At 45.7% G+C, this 27,038-nt stretch overlaps 1 protein-coding gene across 1 annotated transcript; it reads left to right on the forward strand.

Moving 5' to 3' along the window:
- On the forward strand, positions 1-26,524 carry CELF6 (CUGBP Elav-like family member 6). Its single transcript, XM_053656888.1, has 12 exons — positions 1-262; positions 4,395-4,477; positions 13,016-13,064; positions 22,792-22,920; positions 23,020-23,099; positions 23,269-23,412; positions 23,524-23,656; positions 23,743-23,889; positions 24,055-24,117; positions 24,525-24,668; positions 25,257-25,412; positions 26,289-26,524. Exons 1-11 carry the CDS (start codon positions 1-3, stop codon positions 25,382-25,384), a joined length of 1,362 nt encoding a protein of 453 aa, XP_053512863.1. The 3' UTR covers positions 25,385-25,412; positions 26,289-26,524.
- Positions 26,525-27,038: the final 514 nt, after the last annotated feature.

Below are 27,038 nucleotides of genomic sequence, written 5' to 3' on the forward strand. Positions count from 1 at the left end.
ATGGCTGCTGCCCCTGGAGGGTCTGCGCCGCCCGTCGGCCCTGGCCCACGCCTGGGTTTCAGCACCGCGGACAGCGGCGTCAGCATGAGCGGGCTAAACCCAGGTCCTGCTGTGCCCATGAAGGACCACGACGCCATCAAGCTCTTCGTGGGGCAGATCCCGCGGGGCTTGGACGAGCAGGACCTCAAGCCGCTGTTCGAGGAGTTCGGCCGCATCTACGAACTGACGGTGCTGAAGGACCGGCTCACCGGCCTCCACAAAGGTGCGCGGGGTCAACCCAGCCCAGCCCAGCCCAACCCTACCCAACCCTGCCCAACCCTGCCCAGCCTTACCCAGCCCCAGTTGGATTAGAGTTCAGCTCAGCCCAAACTCCAGCCTCAACTGCAACCCCAATCCTAGCCCTACCAGTCCAACACCAGTCCGATACCAGCCTCACTTCAACCCAGTGTCATCCAAGATCACAGACCCCCAACCCAGAATTTCCTCTGACATGCTCCCTCTCATCATCACTCTGGTCCCCTATCATGTTCTGCACTCTAACCTCCACTTCTTACCCTTCATCTCTTACATGCCAGTGTTCCCACCTTTCAGTTGGACCTCCCCCCCCCATCCCTCCCATCAGACATCCAAATCCTGAAATTCGGAAACTTATTCCACCTTCTAGGTGTCTAACACCCTCAATCTTCCAAATGCTAGACCTAATAATTCCTGAACATCCCCATCTTGTGCCACCCCACTCAGGCCTAACCACCCACACACATATCTTGGACTCTCACCCCTCATTCTGGCCCCCAAGCCCAGCCAATCTCCAGGGCCTTCTTTCGACTCAGACTGCCAACCCAAAATGTCACAGATCCAAACTCTCCCTTCCCAACCCAGGCCTAATTAACTCACAAAGGTCCAATTTCCTTCCCAGGAAGCTCTCAGCTCCAAATTCCACCCTCAGATTTAACACTAAATCTCTCTCACCCTCTGCCAGAATCCCAACATTGTCTGCCTCTTTTGATTTGAGTTCAGAACTCTGACCTCAGCTCAAAACTCCCACCACCTTGTGCCCCCTCATCCCAGATTTCGCCTCAGCTGAACCCACATTTCTTTCATCTTCTAATATCCACAATCTTATGCCTCACCTTGGATTGGGGCTTCTAATATCCCCAACCTCCTATGGCTTCTCACTTTCACTTCTTCACAGGCAACCCCTCAACCAGGGCCTGTGGACCAAAGCCTTAGGGTGGGTCAGGTTGAAGAGGCAGAAAGGGATCTTCTGCCTGCCATTGCTAGAGAGACAGAGACACCATAGTCCTGGCCAGCCACACCCCTTTCTTCCTGTAGAGAGAGGGAGGAGGCTTGTTTACATGCAGAAAAGTCTGTCCAGGCTAGCTGGAGTAAGAGAGCCAGAGTCATATGTCATACATGGGTGGGGGAAGGAAATTATTTGAGAAGAAACACCTTTATTTCTCCTTACCTTCACCATACTGCAGTTTCAAGATTTGGCTGGGAGTGGGGCAGGCTTACTTCCTCCATGATCTTTCTAGGAGAGAAGTGGTGGGCCCTGGGTAACAGCTAAAAGTCCTTTTCTAGGGGCTGAGAGCTGTAATCAGGATGCCACATCTTTTCAACTGGGAGGTATTGGAGGAGTTTCTAGGCACATCAATGTAGGGGCTTTAGAAAAATAAATGCTCATAGAAGATCTAGGACCAAATAGGTCACAGTGCATCTTCTACCATTTGGTCTGAAGTAGTCTAGTCACTTGGCTGTTCATTCATCCAAAGAAATTTATTTTCTCATTTTCTAGACATTTATTTTAGTATGTAAATACAAGCTAATCTCTTTGGGCCATCTTTACAATAAGGGAAGTGTGTAGCATATCTTTAATCCCCACTCTTCTCACCATCAGTCTCTGAACTGTTTCCTCATGCCCCCCTCCCTCATTTCCTTTATCCTTCTTCCTCCATTTAGTTCTAATTCTTCCTGTTTTTTCATTCCTCTGTCTTTACATGCTTCTCTGTCTTTCCATCCCTCCATTCTTCCACCCCCATCCCAAGTAATCTACACAGGCTCCTTTAGGCATCAACTGGGCCCCTGAACCCTTGAGAGAGGACCCCAGCCCCTGCCCAGTTCTGGTGTTAGCTGATGCAGCATGGTGGCAGAGGATGGGAGCAAATACGTAAGCAAAACCAGATGTTTGGTGATTTAGCTCCAAACCAACTCCCCACTCTCCAAAGCAGTGTTGCCTTACATGATCAGGGAGGATCTCCAAGTCAATATCTTCTCCACCCTCTCCCTAACAACAGTGATGTCCGAAAGCCAGAGTGACTCAATTTTCCTTTGGGTGGCTAGGTACAGAGGGAGGCAGCCACAGTGCTTTGAAAACAACCTCAATCTAGGAGTTAAGAGACCTCAGCCCTATTCTGCCACTGACACTCTCTGAGCTTCAGGTTTTCCTATTGATACAATAAGTGTTTTTCCCAAGAGTTTTCTAATGTCCCTTTCACTCAACAGATGGCAGCTATCCACCCACCTTAAAAAGTCATCGACATAGAGGTACTAGGAGAATATGTTCCCATTTGCCTTTCTAGTCTACTGAGGTCTAACTGGAAAACTGTGCCAAGCTCCTTCCCACATTCACTTTCTCTTCCTTCGGTCTTCCTACTTTCTACACTCAAAGGCTCTTTTTAGAAACAGATCTTATATTGCATCTCTACTTAAAACCTTTCAGAGGTTCTCTACTGCTCTTAGGAAAAAGTTCAAAATTCACACCGAGGTGTACAAGGCTATAGAGGACCTGATCCCTGCATATCTAACTGGCTACTCTGCTCCCATTACCAATTTCCAGCCATAATAACCTTCCATCCCCAACACAGTGAACTGTTTTTCTAAATTTACTTTTTATTTTTTAAATATTTTATTTATTTATTTTTAGGGAGAGGGGACAGGAGGGAAAAAGAGAGGGAGAGAAATGTCAGTGTGTGGTTGCCTCTTGCATACCCCCTACTGGGGACCTGGCCCACAACCCAGGCATGTGCCCTGACTGGGAATCAAACTGGCAGTCCTTTGGTTCACAGGCCTGCACTCAATCCACTGAGCTACACCAGCCAGGGCCCAACATGCTGAATTCTTGACTGAGTCTTAATATGTGCTATTCCCTCTGCTTGAAATAAGCATCACCCTCCTTGTCACTTGGTTAAGCTCTATTTATTACTGAGAACTCAGTATGCTCTTTAAGACGTTGCTCAACTCCTGGGACCCAGTTGCATATCCCTTATGATCCTTTATATAATCCCCATGAGGGCAGAGAATGTGTTTATCTTGTTGCCACTTTATTCCCAAGCCCATCATAATACCCCACCAAAATAAGTAAGTAATATCAATAAATATTCTCTGAATAAGGAGTGCTCAGTGCCTGTTGGAAAGAAAGAGATCTCTGTCTCAGTGCTTCATAGCAGGCTACAGATTCTGTGGCTGAACAAAGAGGTATAGGATTGACCCTTCAGTTCAATCCAGACCCCTCTGCCCTATATATACTGGCTTTTTAAAAGAAGTCAGATTTGGGCCCTGGCTGGTGTGGCTCAGTGGATTGAGGGCCAGCCTGTGAACCAAAGGATCCCCAGTTCTATTTCCAGTCAGGGCACATGTCTGGGTTGTAGGACAAGTGCCCAGTAGGGGGTGCATGAGAGGCAACCACACATTGATGTTCTCTCCCTCTCTTTCTCTCTCTAGTCCCCTCTCTCTAAAGATAAATAAAATCTTTCTTTTTGAAATAAAGAAGTCAGATTTGGGGCACAATAACCCTTCAAGAGGCCCTATTTTGAAGCCTTGAGAGAGTTGACCAATCAAGCTTCTTGGGTAGGACTGGAGGTCACTGGAAATTCCCACCTGCAAAAGGCCTTTAAGCCAGCCTCATCTTCCAAGCCTCATATTAACTCATTCATCAGCTTCAAACTTAGTGGAAGAAAGTGTTAAGAAATTGTGGGGGGTCCTGGGCTTGGATCTCAACTCTCCTCCTCCTCTTATGCCTCCTCCCACTGAAAGTGAGTTGAGAAAAAATCAAGGCTGATTCTGGGAGACTCTGTCAATATAAATCCAAAAAGGAAGAAGGCTGGGGTTAATGATGAAGACAAAGCAATTTAGGAAGGTTTAATCCCAACAGGATTTATAGCTGGAGTGGTGAGGAGAGATGTGGGATTGTATGAGCATGTGACTAGGTGTAAATACATGTGTTCCCTAGGTAGGAGGCCAAGAGCAAATGAAAAGGAGTCAGAGCCTGAAACATGGGCATCTCTTCCTTCAGAGAAGGTAGCAGTAGCCTTGAGTTGGTCAACTTAATGTGGTCTTTCCAGGAAGGGTATTCAGGAGTTTCAGGAAACTCCCTGAGCCAGCCTCTTCCTCCCCAGGCTGTGCCTTCCTCACCTACTGCGCCCGGGACTCTGCTCTCAAGGCCCAGAGTGCACTGCACGAGCAGAAGACCCTGCCAGGGGTAAGTCCACCAGTGTTGGGGGGTGGGCATCACCTCAGGCTGGGAACATGCCCTACATGCATGATAAAGCAGCATGTAGGAGCTGGATGGGAATCAGAAACTAGCAGTAGAATAATCTTTGTAGGTTTACTTATGCCATGAACAGCTACAGGTTCTTTATTATATGCAGTCATCTGGCTCAAAGAAATGGGCTCCAGGCCCCTGGGCCAAGTGTGGCTATACAATTTGTCCACCTTGGCTAAAATCATGGCTTCAGGTGTCATTTTTCACTGGTGTGAGCATGTACGCAGATACACAAGTTAGGGGCTCTGCTGGCCTTTGTATCCCATTTTCTCCATTACTAGGGTCCTTGATAGCACGTTCCTCTGGTTCTCTTCCTGTAATGTTTTTTGGGATGCCTTGGCTCACCAAGATTGCCTTTCCTCTACATCTCAAACACTTGGCTAAAGTTAAGAGAGAGCTGATTCTACAAGCAGCTAGACCACTATGGATTAATGGCACCTAATATGGCCTTGATTAAAGGCTAATCACAGAACAAAAGACAAAGCGGGATCTACTGACCATGTGGCGGGAAGAAAGTGGTGACTGTTAGGAACCTAGCATAAGTTCACCAAGAACCAATCATACTACCTATCCTCATTTTCTCTTGTCCAAGGAGTGACGTGTCTAGAACAAAAGCACTACTGAAATTCCCTGGGCAGGCCAAACTTAGTATATCCAGTTGCAAGCCTCAGATTTAAGAGGGTCATTGGCCTATGATAAAGAAACTGATGGGACATAAAATATACACAAGATGATAGCTTGAAGAAATTGGAGACATTTAGCTGGAAGGGCTAAAACCTTCCTCATAAGGTGTAGTGGGGGGGGGGTTGATGGGAAGGCATCATAACATAATCATTAAGAGTACTAGTTTTTGAGTCTCACAGACCTAGATTTGAATCCCAGCTCTGCCATTTACCAATTCTGTAACCCTGGATACATTAGCTTCTTGAACTTCAATTTCTCATCTCTAAGGAGTAGGTTATACTAACACTTAACTCACTATGCTATCATGAGGATTAACTGAGGCTTAGCAAGTGCCTGTCACAAAGTAAGATCTCAATAAACATTACTGTTCAGGGTGGGGGTAACCACATTCAGATTCTAAAGAAGAATTTGGTTTTCCATGGGTGGCCCCAGGGGGCAGGATCAGGATCAGTGGGTAAAAAGGACAGACACACTAATTTCAGCTCAGTATAAGGTAGTCATCCCTTTGAATCACAGATGTCCAGCAATAGGATGAGCTTTGCCTAGAGCTGATCAAGCTGTTAAATGGAGTGTCAGATCCTAGAACCAATCCTAGTAGTTGAAGCAGTTTGAAACTAGCTCTTGAAGATTCAGTGTCAAGTGATGCCAACTTATCACCCTCCCAATCCTCTGCACACAGGCAGGCGCTGGAGTCAGACAGATCTGGGTGTGGATCAGACCCCACCACTCATTAACTCTGTGACTCAGAGCAAGTCTTTATCTCTTCAAGCCTAAGCTTCCTCCTCTGTAAAACTGAAAATATAGACTGTTATAATAATTAAGTGTGCTCCACACAGTAATTGGTAAACAATAAGCACTGTGTGAATCAATAGTTAGCTGGTGGTGGTAGTAGTAATAATACTAACAGCATTAGTATTAATAATAGAAGGAGTAGAAGTCATTATTCATCCAACCACGGGAGTAAATGACTTCTGCTGGTCAAGTTAGAATTGTCACTGAGACAAACTGTAACATTTCTTATAAGAAACAGCATGGTAAAAGTGCAGAGACAGAAGGAACGGGATGGGTGTACAATGAAGTGAGAAGTGTGGGAAGGGCCCGTGTGAGCTGGAGCACGGGTCAAGCTGGAGAGAAGATACATAGAGGGCAGTGGTGGAAGAGGAAACTAGATGCCAGGCTAAGGAGTTTGGACTTTATCCTGAAAGCAAACAAAAGGCACTGAAAAAAATTAAGATGAACTTTGGGAGAACAAAACCCCTCTTCAACCAACCACAGAGCTCCACAGATATAGAGTACCTAGAGAATTCTATGAGGCTGAGGGTGCCTGATATAAGGAGTTTTAAGCCCTAGACCACTGGGATCATTTCTAAGATATAAAAGAGGAATAATAAGAAGAAACATTTATGGATTCTAAAACTTCACATATTCAAAATCATTTAATCCTCTATGAAGAAGGTTTTGTTATTGCCATTCCCATTTACAGATGAAGAAACTGAGTCATAGAAAACAAGTGACTTGCCCAAGTTCATGTAGCTACTAAAGGGAAGAAGATCTAGGCACTGAGGCCAGGTAGTTTGGCTCTAGAACTCATTCACTGTTACCTGAGCCAACCTGGTAGCAGACAGGGCTCTTAAGTTCTGGAAGGGTTGGTGACTAGATACATCTGTCCCCTCCCACCCTTTCATCTGCAGTCTTCCAACATAGCCTGGCTTGCTCTGGTACTGCCAGGATTGGCTTTATTCACCCTTCCCAGTTTAACAAAGTGAAAATTAATATTTAATTCTCCTAAATGAAAATCAATGACTGTTGGCCAGCCCCAGCAATGTCCTTGCCATCAATCTTTCCTCTGGGCCTGCCAGGGGCAGCAGCAGCTTTAGTCACCTGGCCTCATGCCCACCAGCATGGAGGGAGGTGGGTGTCCAGCTCTCTGCAAGCACTGAGTCTTGGGCACAGCTACCAGCTGCTGGAGAAGCGGGAATAAGATGAATCTGGGCTCCAGGAGACAGGCAGGACTATCATTGGGAGTCCGGGAAATGTTGGGTCAACTCCAAAGAGAAAGCCTCAACCCCTAGGAGAACTTTCATGGTAACTGCTGGACTGGGACCTCCCCTTGGTTCCTTTCCATCTGCCCCTATCAAAGCTTGGCTCCCTACTCAAGACTTTCTTCAGCTTTCAGTGGTTTGTCCCATCTTCTGCAGCTTCTTCCCCATGAAGCTGGAACCACTTCTTTCAGCCTCAATTTAGGCTCCAGAATGTACCCTGAAGAAAGTGAAGCCCAACCTCAGCCCCATCTTCAGAAGGTGCCCTCTTATCTCTCTCCTTTCTTAAAACCTCCTTTCTCGCCCTGGCCTGTGTAGCTCAGTGGATTGAGCACAGGCTGTGAAACAAAGGGTCACGGTTCAATTTCCAGTCAGGGCATATACCTGGGTTGCGGGCCCAGCCTCCAGTGGGGGCCATTTGAGAGGCAACCACATATTGATGTTTCTCTCCCTCTTTTTCTCATTCCCTTCTCCTCTCTCTAAAAATTAAAAAAAAAAGAAATAAAACATTTTTTTAAAACTTCTTTCTCTTGGGTATCCACCCCTTCAAACACTGTGAAAGAGACAGACATAACTGTGTATACTTGCTTCTGTAGGTTGTACCCTACACAAAACAGCTTGAGTGGAAAAGGGAAGTAGGGGCTAAAATCCAACCATACTCTATTTACCAAGCCATGAACATTAGTGCAGGAATGCATCAAGCCAGAGGATGGGGCACAGTTTTTCTAACTCACACAAAAGTATTCATGTGCTAGCAGCCATCCAGTGAGCGAGTCAGAGCCTTCACCCTCAAGGAGTTTCCAGCGCAGAAATAACTCATTGCATATCAGTGGGGTTTTCATCTGAGTGTGTAAAAGCAGCATCAGGAGTGAAGGGGGAAGAGAAGCTTCATGAAGGACATGCTATCAGAGCTCAATCATGATCATATGTCATCATATGATGATGATGACAAAGGGTCTAGAAACTTAAAAGACAAAGAGCATTTCTGGAATTCTGGGGACAGCTAAGGCTCTTTGTGAATAGAGAGTGTTGTGTTGTGGGGCAACAGGGAAGGCAGAACTCAAGTCTTGCTATTAAGATCTTGGGCTTTACTGGGAGGCTTGCAATGAAAACCATTGGCAGATATGATCACTCAGGCCACAGTGTGAAGGTTGGGTTGGAGAGGAAGTAACACTGGAGGCAAGATGACCCTTAAAACACTGTTCCTTTAGTGCAGATCAATGATGACACTGATTTAGAGCTGGAAATAGGACAGGAATGGGGAGAAGATGATGCCCATGAGGATGTCTATATAGATTCTAGAAACAATGGGACTTGGCAGTAGATTGAATTAGAGGAGGGGGTGAGGTAAAACAAAGTGCTGAAAATGAATTTTACTTTCTATCTGCTTCATTCTTCTCTGCATCCACGACACCTCTCTTAGACTCATCAGTAGTCCCTACTTTGGAATCGTTCTGATAAACACTCTTCCCATGGTGGGGGAAGGGGCTGAGGGCATGAGTGCTGAGTGGAAGGAAGGGTTGTCATTAGGATGTAAGAGTCTGAAGGGGGAAGTGCTGAGCTTAAATGCAAGAATTTTAGCTAGGCCAAAGGGAGAAGGGGTAGGGTCTCGCCTTCCTTTTGCTGATGGAGGCAGAAGGACCAGGACTTTGAGTGTATCTGTGCTGCCTCCAACCTTCTCCACTCTACTGCCCGGAATAGCTTGTTCCTTTCTCTGACCTTCTCTCTCTTGATTTCCCCTCCAGGGCTGGGCTCTGAAGGAGACATGAGCCTGGACTCCACCTAGGAAACTTTCGAGGGAATAGGTGCTCAACTAAGGCAAGAGGTCACCTGAGAACCCATGACAAGTTCTTGGCCAAGGAGACAATGCCTTCTTTTCTCCAAAGGAGAACACTGATACTTCACCCCACTCCCACGTCTGTCCCCTGGCTGTGGCAGGAACAACAGAGGGTAGGGTTGCCCAAGCAGCTCTGTGTAAGACACACAGAATATACCTAAGTCCAAGTGTCCTCCCTAACCGCTTTCCAGTGGAAACTGAAGGCCCAGAGCTCAATTCCATCCTCATCCTCTTGGGCTCCTCCCCTGTGAACTTACCCTCCATCTCCAGACTCCCAAACTTCCAACTTCCCCAACACCTAAGCCATAAACCTGTAAATCAGTCAACATTCCCTCCTCTCCCTCAGTCCCCACAACCACTAGAACTTTAGACCAGTTCATTCTTCCTAAACACATGTTGAAGCTGTCTATTTCCTTCTGCCCTGCTCCAGGTCACTTTTACCCCTTACCTGTGTCACTGTTTCTAATCTTCCCCTTTCCAATCTTTTCTCTGCATGGTGACAGTTGTTGGGCTCTTTCATAAGACTATTCTCCTACTTAAAATTCTTCCCTGGATTCTTATTGCCTTGAAATACAACAAAGTCAAAATCTTTATCATGGTTTGGTTTTTATAACCCGCCCCCTGCCTTTGTTTAATATCCTTCCATTAAAAAAAAAGACCCCATATTATATCTGGTACACATACCAAGATCTGATTCTCCTTTTTACCAAAGTGGGTACAGAGTCTCAGAAACCTTAGAGTTGCCAGTGATGTAGCCAGAATTTAAATCCACATCTATCTGACTCAGAAGTAATTTGTTCTACCCTGGCTACCCCCATGCCAGGTGCCTGCCACAACCCTTGCTCCTTATTCGGACAAGGCATCTGGGGTGCTCAGCTCCCAGCCCTACCTCTTTTTCCATTATCTCCACAAGATTCAATGACTCTAGTCCTGCAAATGACCCCCCCCCCACAGCAAGTCTGCCTCCTCCATGAAGCTTTCCCTGAGTCAATCTTTCCCCCTGGAGTCAGCTTTTCCAGAGCACATTACCTTGCACTCCTCCTAAGGCTTTGGTCCCTCTGTGCCCCATTACTTGTGTTCATGACTTAAGAACAGAGTCAAGCAACACAAACAAAAATCACAGACTTCAGTGTCAGGCAGAACTGGGGGCAAATTCCAATTCAACCACTGAGCCACTACGTGACCCTGGACAAGTGATTATTTTCCCTCAGCCTCAGCTTTCTTTCTTTCTTTTTTAAATAATATGGGGACAAGGGTATTACCTGGTGGAGTAGTTGGAAAAAAATTCAAGACAATGTATGTAAAGTGTCCCTGGAAGAGCCTGGCACATACTAGGCTCTCAGCAAATGGTGGCATTATCTTCCCCTCTGAGACTTCAAGGACAGGGTTCTCATCATCATCCATGTCTCCCCTGAAGGGCCCAGCTGAGGGATCTTCACAGAGTTCAGGAAATGCTGGCAGCATGCCCAAGTGCTGGAAAGGCTAGATGCCCAGCCTCTGACTTCCCGACTCTGCCAGGTCCATGTGAGACATGTGCATACTAACTAATGTCCACTCTCCAATAGAGTGGTAGGGTGGGGGAGTGGGGGGAGGGTGTCTTCACAGAATCCCAGCCAGGGAGGCAGCCGTGGTGGAAATCATTGCTGTCACATGTGCCCTTCACCCTAAGCTCCAGAGAGAAATTCTCAGGATTTATTTAAGAACTAACAAAATAATGATGGTCTTCCTCACCCTCATTGCTCCCAACTCCAAGCTACTCCTCTTTCCTTTTCTCCCACCATTCTCCACCCTGTCTTTCATACATGACCCCATTATTCCCTTGTTTTCATCCCATCTCCACCAGGATTTCTCTCTCCTTGCCCCTTCCTAGGTCTGTCTCTTACTCTTTCTCATCATTTCTGTCTTCCCATGTCTCTTCATCTTGCCCTTTGTCTCTGATCTTCGTGGCTCTATCTCTCAGTCTCTCCTCCTCAGTTACAGGTAGCCAGACCCAGGGAGGGGTCCTTTTTCCCTGGTTCCTGGTCCAGGCCAATCCAGACCAGTCCAGCTCACCCTGATCTTAGATTGACCTCTCAATCCCTCTCTAGACTGTGGCTTGAGTCCTGCCAGTGTCTCAGCCCCCACCCACAGACTGGTACATTGTGGATACTCCACCACCAGTGGGTGGGTGTGTCAGAGCAGATAAGAACCTGAGCCTTAGGTGGGAAAAAAATTGCACTAGTTCAGGTTTGGCCTGTTTTCCTTTCCTTTTATTTATTTATTTTTTTTTTAAATAAGCCCTCCCCACTCCTCAGCCCCGAATTTGATCCAAAGGAAATTGCTCAACTGTGACTGCCAGGGCGTTGCCATGGTTACTGGGTAGCACTTGTGCCTATGGTAACAGGAAGCTGCTTGTTGTCTCGGCAACGACCACATTGGTAGAGGATGGAGTGACCCCTGATTGATGCAGAAACAGTGCATTTTCTAAGGGGAGGAGGTTAGATCATCACCTTCTCAGGCCAGATGGGCATCAGTACCCCTTTTCCATGACCAGGAAGGCTGCTGTTTTTTCCTCCTGGCACTCAACTCTGTCCCCAACAATAACTCCTCAGATCCTACGCACCCAGCCCTTAGCAGTTTACAAAGACCTTTTGCGTCCCCATTATCTCATGTGATCCCCACAACACCCATGAGAGGAAGGTGAGATGGGGATTCAATCATGAATTTTCTCAGGTGGTTGGGGGATGGAGATATGTGGGGTGTGCAGGGTAGGGCAAAAGTAGGTTTACAATTGTAATGCAAATAAGTAATACAATAACTAATAAATAAGAGTACAAGAATAAACTCTGTGCTTTACATACTCTCAACTGTAAACCTACTTTTGCTCCACACTGTATATTTACATCACCTAGGAGCTTTTACAAATTATACAACTCCCGCAGTTTGAGAGTGTCATATGCTCCCCAGATGGTTCTTATCCACCACTGATTAGGGAAACCCTGAATTGGAAGGTAAATTAGTTGGTGGAGGATGGGATGAAAGAAGGAATCGAGCTGTTATTCAAGTTTATAGCTTAGATGACTAGAAGAATCAGGGTTGGGTGAAAAGGTGAACTCTGGTTTGGGTGTGTCAAATGGAAGGTGCTAGTGGGACTTTCTAGTGGGGACGTTCAGCAAGCAGCTGTACACATGGGTCTTAAGCTCAAAAGGGAGGTGGGCTGGATGTGCAGAGCTCTGAGTCATCCCTGTGGGGACAGCAGCTGAGGCTGTAGGTGTACATGAGATTATCTAGGAAGAATGAGAGTAGCAGAATGATCAGGGCTGAGGATGATGGCCTGGAGAACTCCAATATCCCCAGGAGAAGGGGACCCAGGGAGGGGACTGTGGGGTGGAAACTATGGAGACACAGAGCTTGGGGAAGGTTTTCCCCATTCAACAAGTTGAATAAGAGAGGGTGGCTTGATGGAGGTCATACAACCATTAAATGGCAGAGTTGGGGATAGATAGCCCTGAGTCTGATTCCTGGATTGTTTAATCTAAATAACACAGAATTATATCCCATCTGAGCACAAACTACAAAGTTGCAATATAAATTCTACTCTCCCACTCAAAGCCCTTAATGATGTCCAGGAGCCAGAGGGACAGGCTTCATGTGGTCCCTGCCCAGAGCCCAAAACAAGAGAATCTCATAGCCTCCACAGTGTCTTGTTCTTGCCACTGAACTTTCTATCACCCAACCTTTAGGCTTCAGCACCTTCTAAATTCCTATGTTTAAGGAAGGAATCTGTGAAAATCTATAAACCCGATATGAGAGGGATGGAGTACAGAGTTCAAAAGAGCCAGAGTTTAGATCCTGAGTGGTCCAAAGATGGAGAAGTCAGAGGCCTGAGGGGCAGGCAGTCATGCTGACTGGGTGTATTGGTCCAATGTTTTTCAGATGAATCGTCCAATCCAAGTGAAGCCGGCTGCCAGTGAGGGCCGAGGAGGTAACTTCCCTGCCTGACAAACCTCAGGGTATCACCCATGTAGGGGATGGTGGGTCACTCCTGGAGTCAGTCCTATTCATGGTTTATTACTAGAACCTCCTTGGGTCAGGGATCTAGAATTGGGGTCCAGAGTTACTTAGTATCAGAAACAGCTAAGCCATACCAGCTGACTAAGAAGGATGAGGTCCCAGGATCCCTATACTCAAAAGAGGCAGGAAAAGCCTAAGCAGATGCTGGAGATAGCGGAAGGGAGCTCCTGTTACCTTGCCTATGAAGAGAATTCATTCCTGTTTTCCCATGTTCTTCATTGTTTGAAGAAAAAGGTTGAAGTTATTCTTTTTTCCAGATTCTTCTGATTGCAGAGAACCTTGATCACTCTAGGTTGGGGCCACGCATGCCTTCATTGCAATTGCCTGGCTATTTATGGTTATAGAAGAGTCTGGTATAACAGACTTTGTAGCCATATTAAGAAATTTGACTTGATGCTAAAGATCATGGAATGAATTTGAAAGTTTTTTTTAGCTGCACTGCTTCCTGGTGTACAAAGGCCAATGCTTCTTAAGGACAGGAGGGGTTGAGAGCTTGTGCTTTTTGACAACCAGCTTCATTCTGGTCAGCTTCCGTGCTAGAAAAGCAATGCTAGCATCTGGTGCCAGTTCTTGGTGTCTTTCTTGCCCTTGGGCCTTATGCCTACCTGTAGCCCTCCCTAATGTCTGCTGACTCTCCCTTAGATAGACTCTGCTTACCTTACCCAAGATCAGCTATGGCTTTGTTAGGTGAAAGAAGCTGCCAAAAGTCAGGGAGAGAATGGATAAACATTTATTGACCCCTCCTGCCTCTGCACACCCTCTCAGACTTCATGCTTAATACAAGGAGCCCTAGTAGCTCCATGGTTCCATTGTGAGTTAGTTCTTCCAAGAAATCCTTCTTTCATCCTTTAAGATGATCTGATCTCTGGTCTTCATTCTCAGTTTTCTGTCAAGATGTTATCACACCTTCTTTGCCTTGAAGAGATATTTCCAAGCTTCCTCCCTTCTCTCCACACATATATCCTCCTTTCTCATCTCATTCTTTTCAGAAAGGTGTTTGAAAAGTTCCAGACTGCATACCAAAGCCCTGGTTTACTTGTCCCAAGAATTTCTGCTCGAATCTGTGTTAGGCATCAAGGCCATTTTTAGCCATTTTCTGTGCCCTGCCCACAAACACTAGACAGTCCCAATAGCCGAGAGGCTACCTTAGAGTACCAGAGTGAGCTAAGAAGCAGACAGATTGGGATTCAACTTATTCAACCATCCAACCAACATCTTCTGAGTAATGTACACCACATTAGAAATAAAGGTGTGAGCAAAGCAGACCTGGCACTTGGCCTCATGGAGCTCTGGAATGATGCAAGGATACAGACAAGTAAACAAGGGGTTACAATTCAATGTGATCAATGCTTTTCAAGTCCTGGGTACACAAACAAAGGGTGACTAGTTTAGTCTGGGAGATCAAGGTGGACTACCAGAAGGAGAAATATTTAAGCTAAAATCTCAAGGATGAACAAGAAGTAGTCAATAGAAAAAGGAGGAGGGAAGAACAAGTATTTCAGGCAAAGAGAATAGCATGTACAGAGCTCAAAAGAACATGATGCAACTTAGAATCTGGTTCAGGAACTACATCTACAGTGCTGGAGGCTCTCCTGTTGTTTGGAGTCTAACACAGCTTATCCAAAGGGAGGGCAGATTCACAAAGGAAGCCTCTATGCTGATTGATAACGCTTCTGCTTGTCTGGCACATGTGTCCTGGTCACTGGCCCCAACTAGTGGCATCAGCCTGAATTTTATCATTTTTCTTCCTTTTTGATCAGGTTTTTCAGGTGTCACAACATTGACAAAGTCTGCGCGTGTGGCACCCCATCTCAATACCTGTTTATATTCAAAGCAGCTCAAGAGAGCAAGAAAAGCACATCTGGCTGAAAAGAGATTTGCCTCTTTTCATGGCAGTAGAATTCATAATTTCAGTGGTTGCGTATTACACAGGTATTTCTTGACAAGTGTTGGGTCTCAAGGAGCATATACTTCAGATGCATCATGGATAATTCTTCTTGCAGGTTCAAATAACAAGATCTCTCGATTCCTTTCTGCACCCACTTTGAGTCTCCAAGTGTTTCCTGCTACATATTTAAGAGAGGGGAGGCATATGTACTAAGTCTTGGGTCTTTACAATTTATAAGTATTTTACTGCCAACTGATCTGTGTTAGATAATATTGTTACTAATCAAAATGTGTTCCTTTTCTCCAATGTTACCATATATCTCTTCTAAAGTGAGTTCAGTTCTATGCTGAATTTTAACAAAAATTAATGCTTTAGAAACCCAACTTTTAAAATGGTATTGAATTTTGCTTTTGAAATATAACATTTCACACCAGTGTGGGACAACTTTTGCCATTCAAGTCTTGTCTCTGTGATTCCAAACATTCTATAAACCTTCAGAGTTAGTGGCCACAGCTGTCCTGATATATTGGAGCCTATGCACCTACATACTTTTTAATATTCCTGAAATTAAAGTCCTTAGTTTACAGTTGAATAATAATGATTTATATATCTGATAAGAATACTGGTATTAAAACAGACATAACCCAAAGAGTACCAAGGCAAATATAACCTTCCAAAATTCTGCTGTCTTCTTCTAGAAGGGATTATTAGGGTTTTCTTCCTGTAAAACAGGGTCATGAACTCAAATGTTACAGGAGTCAAGTAAGTAACCCTAAATGGGAAAGATCATCATGATTTAATGAAAGTTTATATTTTAATTATATTAAACATTGGCAACTAACTCAATTTTTTAAGTGGACTGGCACTATGAGAGTCTAGCCAAGCCTTTCAGGTTTGCTTCTTTGACTCAAAGGCTTCCATTTTTCTTCCATCTGCCACACAGTAGTATTCTATTATACACACATATGTTTTTAGACAAAAATGGTTACTTTAGCATTCTGTCTCTTGAATTTTGATGCCAATTCAACAGAGTAGTGTTTCTCTTATTTTTAGTGAATAGACATGAGGTTTGTGGTTGAAATAACCTGTATTTTAAGCACATTGTAATTGCATTACTTTTAGAAGTCATCGGTGACATGCTCATTTCACGCTTACAATGCAGTAATAGTAGCAACACAACAGGATTTGCCTAATAAAAGGTGCTGGGTCCTCTTCTTCCATAGTTACCCAGGCAGCCTTGGTGGCACTTGGAGTGCCAGATGGTCATCCAGGTCCCCATGGACTATACTGTAGCACCCTTTTAATATATCCCACCCAGTTCCCAATAAATTCTGCAGCTAAATTTATGCTGTTCATATACTCCAAACTCCATGCTTATATATTACATCCTGGGGCATATTCTTTAAAGTAATGCATCTAATTTTCCTAAATAAAATTATCTCCTAATATACTAACAGCACCCATTTCTACAGTAAACATGTATAATGCCAAAAACGTTCCCCTTGGCATTTGGATTATTTGAATGTAAACATTAAAATGTTGATCTGCATAAAAATTCAAGGTTTACATATTTCAAAATGTTAACCTCAAATTGTATAAGGCCAGAGTTAGAGATCTCCAAATCTCTCAAACAATAGTAACTAAATAGGTCTATTTTATTTGCTCTTCAGCATAAAGACTGGTTGACTTTTCCTAACTGACAGTGTTTCTACTATGGAAGCACTAAAAAAAAAATTAAATTATAAGTACCAATCTTATAAGAAAAAGCATTTTTTAGTCCTAAGGCAAAATCATCAAACTCCTGTATATTCTTTGCTCTCTTTCAAGTTTCATAGCATTAAATTAATGAAGTCATAAATCACAATAGTTACTGCTCTGCTTGTTCAGTTCCCCAACTTTGCTGTACTTTTTCACTTAGCAAATATTTCTGTTTCTAAGATTCTTAAGGTACAGAAATAGGTTAAGTAATCAATCCATGCACTCCTTTTACTTTATTTTTTAACTAAAATTTTAAACATTCTCTGAGGTGAGGCATCTGTTTTTTAATCTTGAAATTTAATTTAACTCAAAATCTCATGATCTGTTTTTGTATCACCTTTCCTATCACTATCCTGTAATTGTTTAAATAATTTCTCCCTGTACTCACAGAGCTTGTTTAAATATCATCTTGTATTTTTGAGTAATAAATATATATTTTTTATAACTAAGTGAGCTATCTTTTCCAAATTTTTTTCTAAGATTTTTTCCCAGTCTCTAACAACCAAACTTTGAGTTCAAGTTAAATTTTGAGCTAGAATTTTTAGAATATCATAATAGTGGGTCATGTCCTCTCATGGAAATCAAATATAGACCTTAGCAGCTACTGTTCTGTCAGTCAGTTGACATTCATATCTGTCTGACACCCTTATACTTATTTAATTTTTTTTTTAAGTATTCTTTTGACTAAGACCTGACTGGATGAGTTTCACAGTACTGCTTAAGACTTTACTCAAGTTAATGCTTCTTTTCCTGAAATGCATTCTACCCCCAAAGGTAAAAAGAAGTGCATTCCTGCTCCTGTCAGGTGGCTCAGGTGGTTGGAGCATCAACACATACACTAAAAGGTTGCCAATTCTATTCCTTGTCAAAACACTACCTAGGTTGTGGGTTTGATCCCTGGTGAGGGTACATTCAGGTGGGATTTAATGTTTTTCTTTCATCTTTCTCTCTCTCTCTCTCAAATCAATATAAACATATCCTTGAGTGAGGATTTAACAAAAATTAAAATTAAAAAAAAAAGTGCTTTCCTTTAGCTTGGTTCAGAGCAGATCGCTCAAAGCTCATTGTTTTAACACTTTTAGGTCATAGGCATAGCTGAATCTCTTACAAGCCCTTCAGATACAAATATACAGCCTACAAAAGTAAAAGGCATCTTGGGAGGCTAAGGTTCGTCTCTGTAAATGGAACCTAGAAGCCGTGCTGGGTTTACCTTTCTTACTCACCTCCTGTCTCTCCTGGAATAGGATGATGACAGTTCTTTCTTGGTCTAAGTCCCTGTTTTCAACTACACTTAAAGCCTTGCTTAACTTTACTTTTTTAAAAAAATTGTGGTAAAACAGAGACAACAAATCTTACTATCTTTACCATTTTTTAGTGTACAGTTCTGTAGCATTAACTATATTAACATTGTGTGCAACCAATCTCCAAAACTTTTTCATATCACAAAACAAACTTTGTACCCATCAAACAATAACCTTCTATTCATCCTCCCTCAGTTTCCTGGTACCACTCATTCCACTTTCTGTTTTTATTAGTTTGACTACTCTGGATACTTTATATAAGTGGAATCATGCAGTATTTATCTTTGTAACTGGCTTATTTCACTTATAATGTCCTCAGTGTTTACCTATGTTGTTACATGTGTCAGAATTTCCTTCCTTTAAAAGGCTGAATAATATTTCATTGTATGTATGAACCACATTTTGTTTATGCATTCATTGGTTTGGGTTGTATCAACCCAATACATTTAGGTTGCTTCTTATTTTGGGTAATGCTACTGCAAACATAAACGCACGAATATGTCTTTGAGACCCTGTTTTCAATTCTTTTGGATATATGCTCAGAACTTGTATTGCTAGATCACATGATAATTCTTTTTTTTTTTTAACCATCATACTGGTTTCCATAGTGGCTATATCATTTTACATTCCCACGAACCCACGAACAGTGCAGAAGTGGTCCAATTTCTCTATATCCTTCCCAACAACACTAGTTATTTTTGTTTGTTTGTTTTTTATAGCAGTCATCCCAATGGGTGTGAGTTACTAGGTCATTGTGATTTTGATTTGCATTTCCTTAATGCTTAGTGTTGTTGAGCATTTTTTCATGTTTCTTAGCCATTTGTATCTCTTGTTTGCAAAAATTTCTATTTAAGTCTTTTGTTTATTTTAAAGTCAGATTATTTGGTTTATTGTTGTGACTGAGTTGTAGGAGCTTTCTATATATTCTGCATATAAACCCCTTATCAAATATATGATTTGCAAATATTTTCTCCTATTTTGTAGATTGCCTTTCACTCTGACTTTATCCTTTGATGCATAATTTTTAAAAAATTTTGTTGTCCAATTGATCTATTTTTATTTTCGTTGCCTATGTTTTTGGTGTCATATCCAAGAAATCGTTGCCAAATTCAAGGCCATGAAGCTTTTCCCCTATGTTTACTTCTAAGGGTTTTATAGTTTTAGCACTTATATTGAGTCTTTGATCTACCAACATGGAGATGAATGGGTGCAAGGGACCTAGAAGCCAGCACCTCAGGAATTTCTCTGGGACAACTTGAGGAAGGACCTTTTTTCTTGAATAACATTTGAAGAAGATGGAATGGACTGACTCTGGGGTCTCAACACCATCATTTGCTGTGTTAGAATCCTTGACCAGCTGCACAAGGCATCTTCATGGAGATGGGCCTCTTGGGCCCAAACAACTTGGTTTGGGTTCAAAAAGCATTTGGTAGAAGAGCAAGGAGTATAAATTGGTTGCCAACAGGAAAATGCAATTATACCATTCAGTTGTGTGTCTTTCCAACTACATCTCAATTTCACACTAATGCTATCTTTCAACTCCTCCCACTTCAGGAAGGTTGAACCTTGCTGTTTGATATTCCCACTCATCACCCATGGAATATTTTTATTCAAATATTTCTGACCTATCTCTTATAGATTCTTCTTTTTTACCACACTGCTACAGTTGGACTTGGAGAAAAATTGAATTATCTGGACTAAATCACATCATCATGTCTCTCTGGGGGCATTGATTATCCCTCTAAATCTTGAGGATTGTGGATTTGGGGGCTATTTTCAGAGGTCTGGCCTGTATTTCTCTTTCACCAGTTCTCTTAAGACATGAATCCCACCATTTCAGAGTCACCTAAGGCACTGTGACTTAGATCATCTTCTTATCAAACATCATTAAGGTCCCTAAAAGATGGCAAAGAGGATACCAGGATTCAAGGTGATACCCAGGTAACAGGCAGCACAGAGCCCAGCCTATACCCTAGCCTCATTTTAATTTCAAATTCTATGCAGCCAGTAGCCCAGAACCATAGTGTCCATTTGTTGTCATGAAAGTGAAAATTTGACCTTGACTGGTGAAGCTCAGTGGGTTAGGCATTGTCTCACAAACTAAAAGGTCACCGGTTTGATTCCTAGTTGGGGCACATGCCTGGGTTTGTGGGCTGGGTCTCTGGTTGGGGGCATGTGAGAGGCTGATCGATGTTTCTCTCCCTTCCCATCTTTCTAAAAATAAATAAATAAAATATTTTTTAAAAAAGGAAATGAAAAATGTGTAACCTGGGAGACTCTCACTAGAAAAGAAGGATCATAGAATTTCATGATCTATGACATCACCTTGAACTAACAACCACCCTCAAAAAAATCAACAAGAAGAAGAACAGATGAAAGATCAGAATACTTTCTACACAACCCTTTTTCCATCTTGGGGACTCTACTTTAGCCTTGACATCTCTTTTCCTACCTATGGCTGCCACGATGCTGTTCCATGTGGCATGACATCTTACCTAGGTACCATCACCATCTTGTAGACCCTTCCCAATGACACAGGTGTGGTATAAATTAGGGCATCATTAAGCCCCTTTAATCTTGGGACTCCAGTTCCTCTGGGCCTTTGGCAGCCACATGGACATACTTAAGTGTCCCAGCTCAGAACAGTGGCACAGTCTTCTGGAGTTTCATTCCCTGACCAAGTGAGACCTGTCCTCCTATGTTAAGGCAAAGCCAGCATCATTATATTGGCCAAGAGATTCAAAAGACCTTTCCTGTTTTCTCAGGTTCCTGAATAGATCAGAGGTCCCTCTTCATACACCCACTGGAACTCTATTCTCTTTTAGGTCAGTGGTTTTCAAAGAACTGTCCTTGGAGAGCCTCCAGGGGGTAATAGGGGAGAATGAATGGAGAACAACTCCAGTGTGTATGCACACACACATATTTTTCTACCTTCAGTCAGAGTAGTGTTTGCTTTTCTCTTATATTTTGAACTTCATCCTAATATTTTTTTTATCAGAAAAATGGATTCCACAGCTTCTTAAAATAAAAGCTAGAGAGCCGGTGTGTTCCAGTGGCACTGTTCCGAGGCACACTCCCAGAAGCACACTTACCAGATTGCACTCTCACCATAGAAGATTAGCACTTTTTCTAGAATTCTGGCCACAAGTACATTATACATCTCTTTTCCTTCAGGATCACTGGGCAGTAATCCACTGAGCAGATTCTGCTGAAACACACTGTTCCTATCCCACATATACTGTAGCCCCTGTCTTTCACACAGACACAGCATTGGCAGAGAGACAGACAGACAGACATCTCAGGATACCTAGATGGTAACCTCAGGGAAGCCTAGGCTGGACCCCATACCATAGCCTAGTTGGAGGTTCCCTCCACTGCTAACTTTGGGCAGTGCGTTCTTCTTTTTGACCTCCACCAGCTTTCCTCTTTTGCACACAAGATCCAAGGACACCCATCAGCCTAGCCAAGCTTGTCAAGAAGTAAAGGAGTTTGGGATGGGTTTTCTTGAGCTCCAGGACCTTGAAAGTGGAGCCTGAAGCCAGATTCCCACCCACTTCTCTCTCAACTTGTATCACCTGGAGAAAGCCCCATATTAAATTCAGAGACTTACCTTGGTGCAGGAAGGAGCAGGGCTCTGACAGAAGGCCCTGAGGACTAAACCCCTCTACTCCAGGCTCCTAAATAGCAGTCCTGAGGCCTGGCTTGCTGGATGTGAAGCTAAGCCCTGGTCTCCAGCCCCAGCTCTCCAACTTTCTCCAGGGGACACAGGCCCAGCTTGCAGTTCCTTTCCTGGCATTTTTGCCACTCCCAGAGGAAGGGTGGATACAGGGAGGAATCAGAGTTGTTCTCAGTTAGCCATCCAGGTCAACAGGCAGAACTTGTTCTCCCTAGAGAGGGATCAGGGTAGGAGGATGGGGGGAGTCAGAAAGGAGGCAGCAGGCTTAGTGAGGGCCCTGGCAGCTCAGTGAGGGAGGGTGGTGGTGGAGGTGGGAGGTAAGGAATGGGGTCAGGAGTTCAGCAAGTGTAATAGGGAAGATGCTAATGCTGGAGACGCAAGAACCCAAGCTTCCCCCTCTCTTTAGGTCTTTTGGGACACCCAAGTTGAGTTTGATGCTGGGGTTGGAGAGCATTTCAGAGTCTGGGGATGAGGATGTATGATGAGACTATTGCTTCTGGTGCTGCGTTTTGATCCAGAATCCTCCTTGATTTTGAGCAGGAAGGGACCTTGATTCTATCCATGGCCATCAGGCTAACCCTCACAGGTGTACTTCTCTTCCCCAGACCCAAAGGCCTCCTCTGAGGCCTTCCTCACTTAACAGGGCTGAAATGGCCCAAAGTAGCCAGCCTTTCTCAAACTTTAAGGACAGAAAGGTCAAACATACAAAAGATGCATACAGGGTTCTACCTAACCAAAGATACGAACTAAACCACTTTTCACAGGAGCAGCAGTGAGACTTCCTCAGTTTTCCCAGGACCCAGGGTTTGCTGATGGAAATCTGGGTCAAATTCCTTTCCTCCAGATCTGTCTGTAGGTCAACCTGCCCCACAAAGAAACCCCTCCTTGTAGCCTAGAACCTTCTCACTCCCTGCAGCTCCCCAAGCTAAACTGTTGCCAGCTACCTCCCTAGGTTCCTCTGGCTACTCTGAGGAGTCGGAGAGGGTCCCTAAGTCACTCCTGGGTTTGTCCCCAGAGGACCGAAAGCTGTTTGTGGGGATGCTGGGGAAGCAGCAGGGTGAGGAAGACGTCAGACGCCTGTTCCAGCCTTTTGGCCATATTGAGGAGTGCACCGTCTTGCGGAGCCCGGATGGTACCAGTAAAGGTGACTTAAGCCGATCTCGAGATTTCCTGGTGATCCTGCCTCACTCTAGGCCACAGGACCTTTTTGCCCCTTTGACCCAATCCTTCTATCTTGATCCAGGCTGTGCCTTTGTAAAATTTGGGAGTCAGGGGGAAGCTCAGGCGGCCATCCAGAGTCTGCACGGCAGCCGGACCATGGCGGTGAGGGCGGGCTCGGGCCCAGGGTGAGGCCGGTGGGGTGGGGACGGGCTCCTCCTCTCCACAGGCGATCAGTGCCCCACCCAGGAAAGGGCCTGATGAGCGAGGCACTCGGCCCAAGGCCAGGGCTGGGGTCTGGACCAGCCACCGCGGCCTCCCCTGCCCTACCCAGGGCGCCTCATCCAGCCTCGTAGTCAAGCTGGCAGACACGGACCGGGAGCGCGCGCTGCGTCGGATGCAGCAGATGGCAGGCCAGCTGGGCGCCTTCCACCCCGCGCCGTTGCCTCTTGGGGCCTGCGGTGCATACACCACTGCGGTAGGTGCAGGGCCTCTGGAGAACTGGTGGGTGGGGCGTTGCCGGAGGTCCGAAGCAGGGACAGCGGCCCGCTGCTGGGCCATCCACATCCTTCCCTCTTCCCTCCCAAAGATCCTGCAGCACCAGGCGGCCCTGCTGGCGGCGGCACAGGGCCCGGGTTTAGGCCAGGTGGCCGCAGTGGCCGCACAGATGCAGCACGTGGCGGCCTTCAGCCTGGTTGCCACACCGCTGCTGCCAGCAGCAGGTACAGAGAACAGGGGGCTGGGCCCTGCGGGGAGGGGCGTATGGGAGGCGGTGGCCTAAGTCTGCGACCTCCTCCGCCACCTGCAGCCAGCTCCCCTCCAGGAGGCAGCCAGGGCACACTCCCGGGTCTCCCGGCGCCCATCGGAGTCAATGGATTCGGCCCCTTGACCCCCCAGACCAACGGGCAGCCAGTCTCTGACACTCTCTACAATAACGGGCTCTCCCCTTATCCAGGTGGGCCCCCCAACTCCACCAAAATCTCCCTGAAATGGAGTGGGGAGCGGGGAGGAGGGCAGGGCGGACTCCCCGGGAAGGGATTTCTCTCCTTCTCTGCTGCTTTTCACTCGACCCTGCCCGCCAGCCTGCCTTCACTGTGGCCTTGCACGTCTCTCTCCCCAGCCCAGAGCCCCGGCGTGGCTGACCCCCTGCAGCAGGCCTACACTGGGATGCACCACTACGCAGGTTTCACTGGGCTCTACGCTGCCTGGGTGGAGGGGGCGGTTTGAAGGGTCCCAGAAAGGAGTAGGGAAATGTGGGGCATGCTCTCTTTTGAGGGGTCTACTCTCCCAAACCCGACCCCTGAATGACCTAAGGGTGAGAGTTACTGTGGACTGGGCTGAATTGGTCGAGGTGGCCGGACAGATGGTGCCCTTCTCGGGAGACGGCTCCTGGAGTTCACTGCCCACTCCCACCTCTGTCTCCAGCAGCCTATCCATCGGCCTACACCCCAATGAGCACAGCTTTTCCCCAGCAGCCTTCAGCCCTGCCCCAGCAGCAAAGAGAAGGTGAGGGATGGGGCTGGATAACAGAGCCTGGTGGGACTGGACTCAGAGCCCCTCCCCTGGACCAGCCTACTACTGTTCCTGCAGGCCCAGAAGGCTGTAACCTCTTCATCTATCACCTGCCTCAGGAGTTTGGTGATGCAGAACTCATACAGACATTTCTGCCCTTTGGGGCGGTCGTCTCTGCCAAAGTATTTGTGGATCGAGCCACCAACCAGAGCAAGTGTTTCGGTAAGCTGAGCCCCATCCCTAGGCCTCTCCCACTCGCAACTATCGGATTTCTCACAGAGCCTAAGATTGTTCCCACATAAGTCAATGATTCCCAAAGGCTGAGTATACAGCACAAAGCACGGTCACAGACCAGTGATGAGGCTAAGCCCAGACCAGGAACAAGTCTAGTTCAGGTTTATCTGGGAAGGACAGGTGTCTGGAAGATGTTTGATAAGGTCAGGCTTTAGGGTCTAGCCAGGAGAGGAGGTATTGGGCTGGGACCCAGGGATCCCTTCCAATTGCGACTGCAGTTCAGAGGACCAGAGTGGGAGCTGTGGAGGGGGAGAGTCAGCCCATGCTAGGAAAAGACAGGGAAACACCCCAACCAAGAGGAGTGCTGCCTGTCCTTCCAGGGATCACATTTGTATGAAATTCAGGCTGTTTGCCCATGTAAGTATGAAGTATGAGTATATGTACCTGTATGTGCAAACAATGGGGTGTGTGTTTGATGGAACTGGTCCGAGGGCAGAGAGAAGATGGGGCTGGTCAAAGACAAAGGAGGCCCTGCCGGGCAGAGTTCCCAGCTAACCCCTGTGCCCAAACCCCCAGGGTTTGTTAGCTTTGACAATCCAACCAGTGCCCAGACAGCTATTCAAGCCATGAATGGCTTTCAAATTGGCATGAAGAGGCTCAAGGTCCAGCTAAAGAGGCCCAAGGATGCCAACAGGCCTTACTGATCTGCTCTCACTGACCAGCCACAGAAAGGTGAGTCCTTGTGGACCCTTGGCAGATGGGGCCTGAATGATGGAGACCCTCTCAGCTTTAATATTCTCTTTGGGATGTTGGGGTACCCATCTCTGAAAAAGTCTGGGAGAGAAGAGCCAGCAGTTAGGAGGAATCCTTAGTTGGAGACTGTGTTTTTCCTTCAATCCAAGGACTGAAATAAATTAGACAATGTTCCTGTTCCCATCATCTGAGAAAGACAATTAACAGCAAGATCAACCAGTTACTTCTACTCCAGAGATAGCCACAGTGGGGCACGGGAGTGGAGAGTTCATGTTGGGACAGGGCAGGGGGGTGGAGAATGAGACTAGGAAAGTAGGTTCGGGCCAGCATGTAAAGGGCCTTGAAGGCCAAGTTTGGACTTTATGCTGGTAGAGAAGATGATAGAGAACCATGAAGAGTTTAGGCAAAGAAGGAACATAATGTAAGGGGTGGGGAAATGGCAATTAACATGGAGATGAGGAGAGAGGCAAGTACGCTGAAGAAGCAGGACCTGCAGGGCCTGGTGGGTGATGGACAGGGAGATGACAGGCTCTGTTAGGTTTTTGTCAGGACCAGCTGCCTGTGACTTTTAGAGACTATCTCGGAAGGTCCCCATGGCCCTGCCTCACTTGAGCTACCCCAGGGAGCCCTTCGGGGGTGGGTGCTAGGCTGGGGTCATCTGCCTCAGACCCAGGGTCTGGCTTCAGTGGATCAGGCTGCTGCCTTGGCCCTGCTACAGCTCTGCTCCTCTGGAAGAGAGACCCGGGCACTTGCCTAAGCTGTAGCTGATGGGGCAAGCTGCTCTTATCTCGCCCTCCAGACTGATTTTTGCCTCCCTCCCCCCCCCCGCCCCTTATCAATTAATACCAACAACAGATACTGAAGAGTGAGAAGAAAGGAGAGGAAAAGCACAGAAGCACTTAAGCAGCCCTTCTTGAAGGAGCAGCCGCAGACAGAAGTGGATTGGACCCAAGGCCAGAGCCTCGGGCTCAGGCCACTTTTAAGGATTGTCTTCATCAAGTGGGTTGCTCTACGCCTGTGGCATAGAGCTCAGGCTGGCAGGGCAGCTGGGGCTGGCTGCGGGTGCACTGACGAGGGGGACCAGCAGAGGGCCCTGGGGGTGCCAAGGGCTTCTCCGTAAGGGAAGCCCAGATTTACTTTTGAAATCTTATCATTCCTTAGAGTTTAGGGACCAAAGGACTATTGCTTTTTTAAGAATATATATATATATAGATATATACATATATATCTATATATGTGTGTATATATATTCACAAAGAAGAAACTAAACAAAACCACACAAGAGAAACACAAAAGACAGTATAGAGTCTTATAAAAGCTGCCTTTAAATATCCGCAGGAGACAGGGTGAAGGAGACCTTTAAAAGTCCCAGCCTAGTCAGAGGGAGGCTGTGGAAAGATTGTTCTGTGTCTCATATTCTCTTAAAACATCTCCCCACCCTGCCTTTTTAAAATAATTAAGGACTTGAGGTCTAGGCTCAGATGCAGGTAATGAAACTTATGGAAGCAGTGAGCCCGCAATCCCCAAATGCACAGGGCACCACTGAAGAGGCCTTGAGAGGAGCTCTGGCCTGCCCGGCCTTTGCCACCCAGAGGGGCCCCTGAG

Source organism: Artibeus jamaicensis, unplaced genomic scaffold (genome assembly GCF_021234435.1).
Source record: "Artibeus jamaicensis isolate MK-2021 breed Jamaican fruit bat unplaced genomic scaffold, CSHL_Jam_final scaffold_286, whole genome shotgun sequence".
Lineage (NCBI taxonomy): Eukaryota > Metazoa > Chordata > Mammalia > Chiroptera > Phyllostomidae > Artibeus > Artibeus jamaicensis.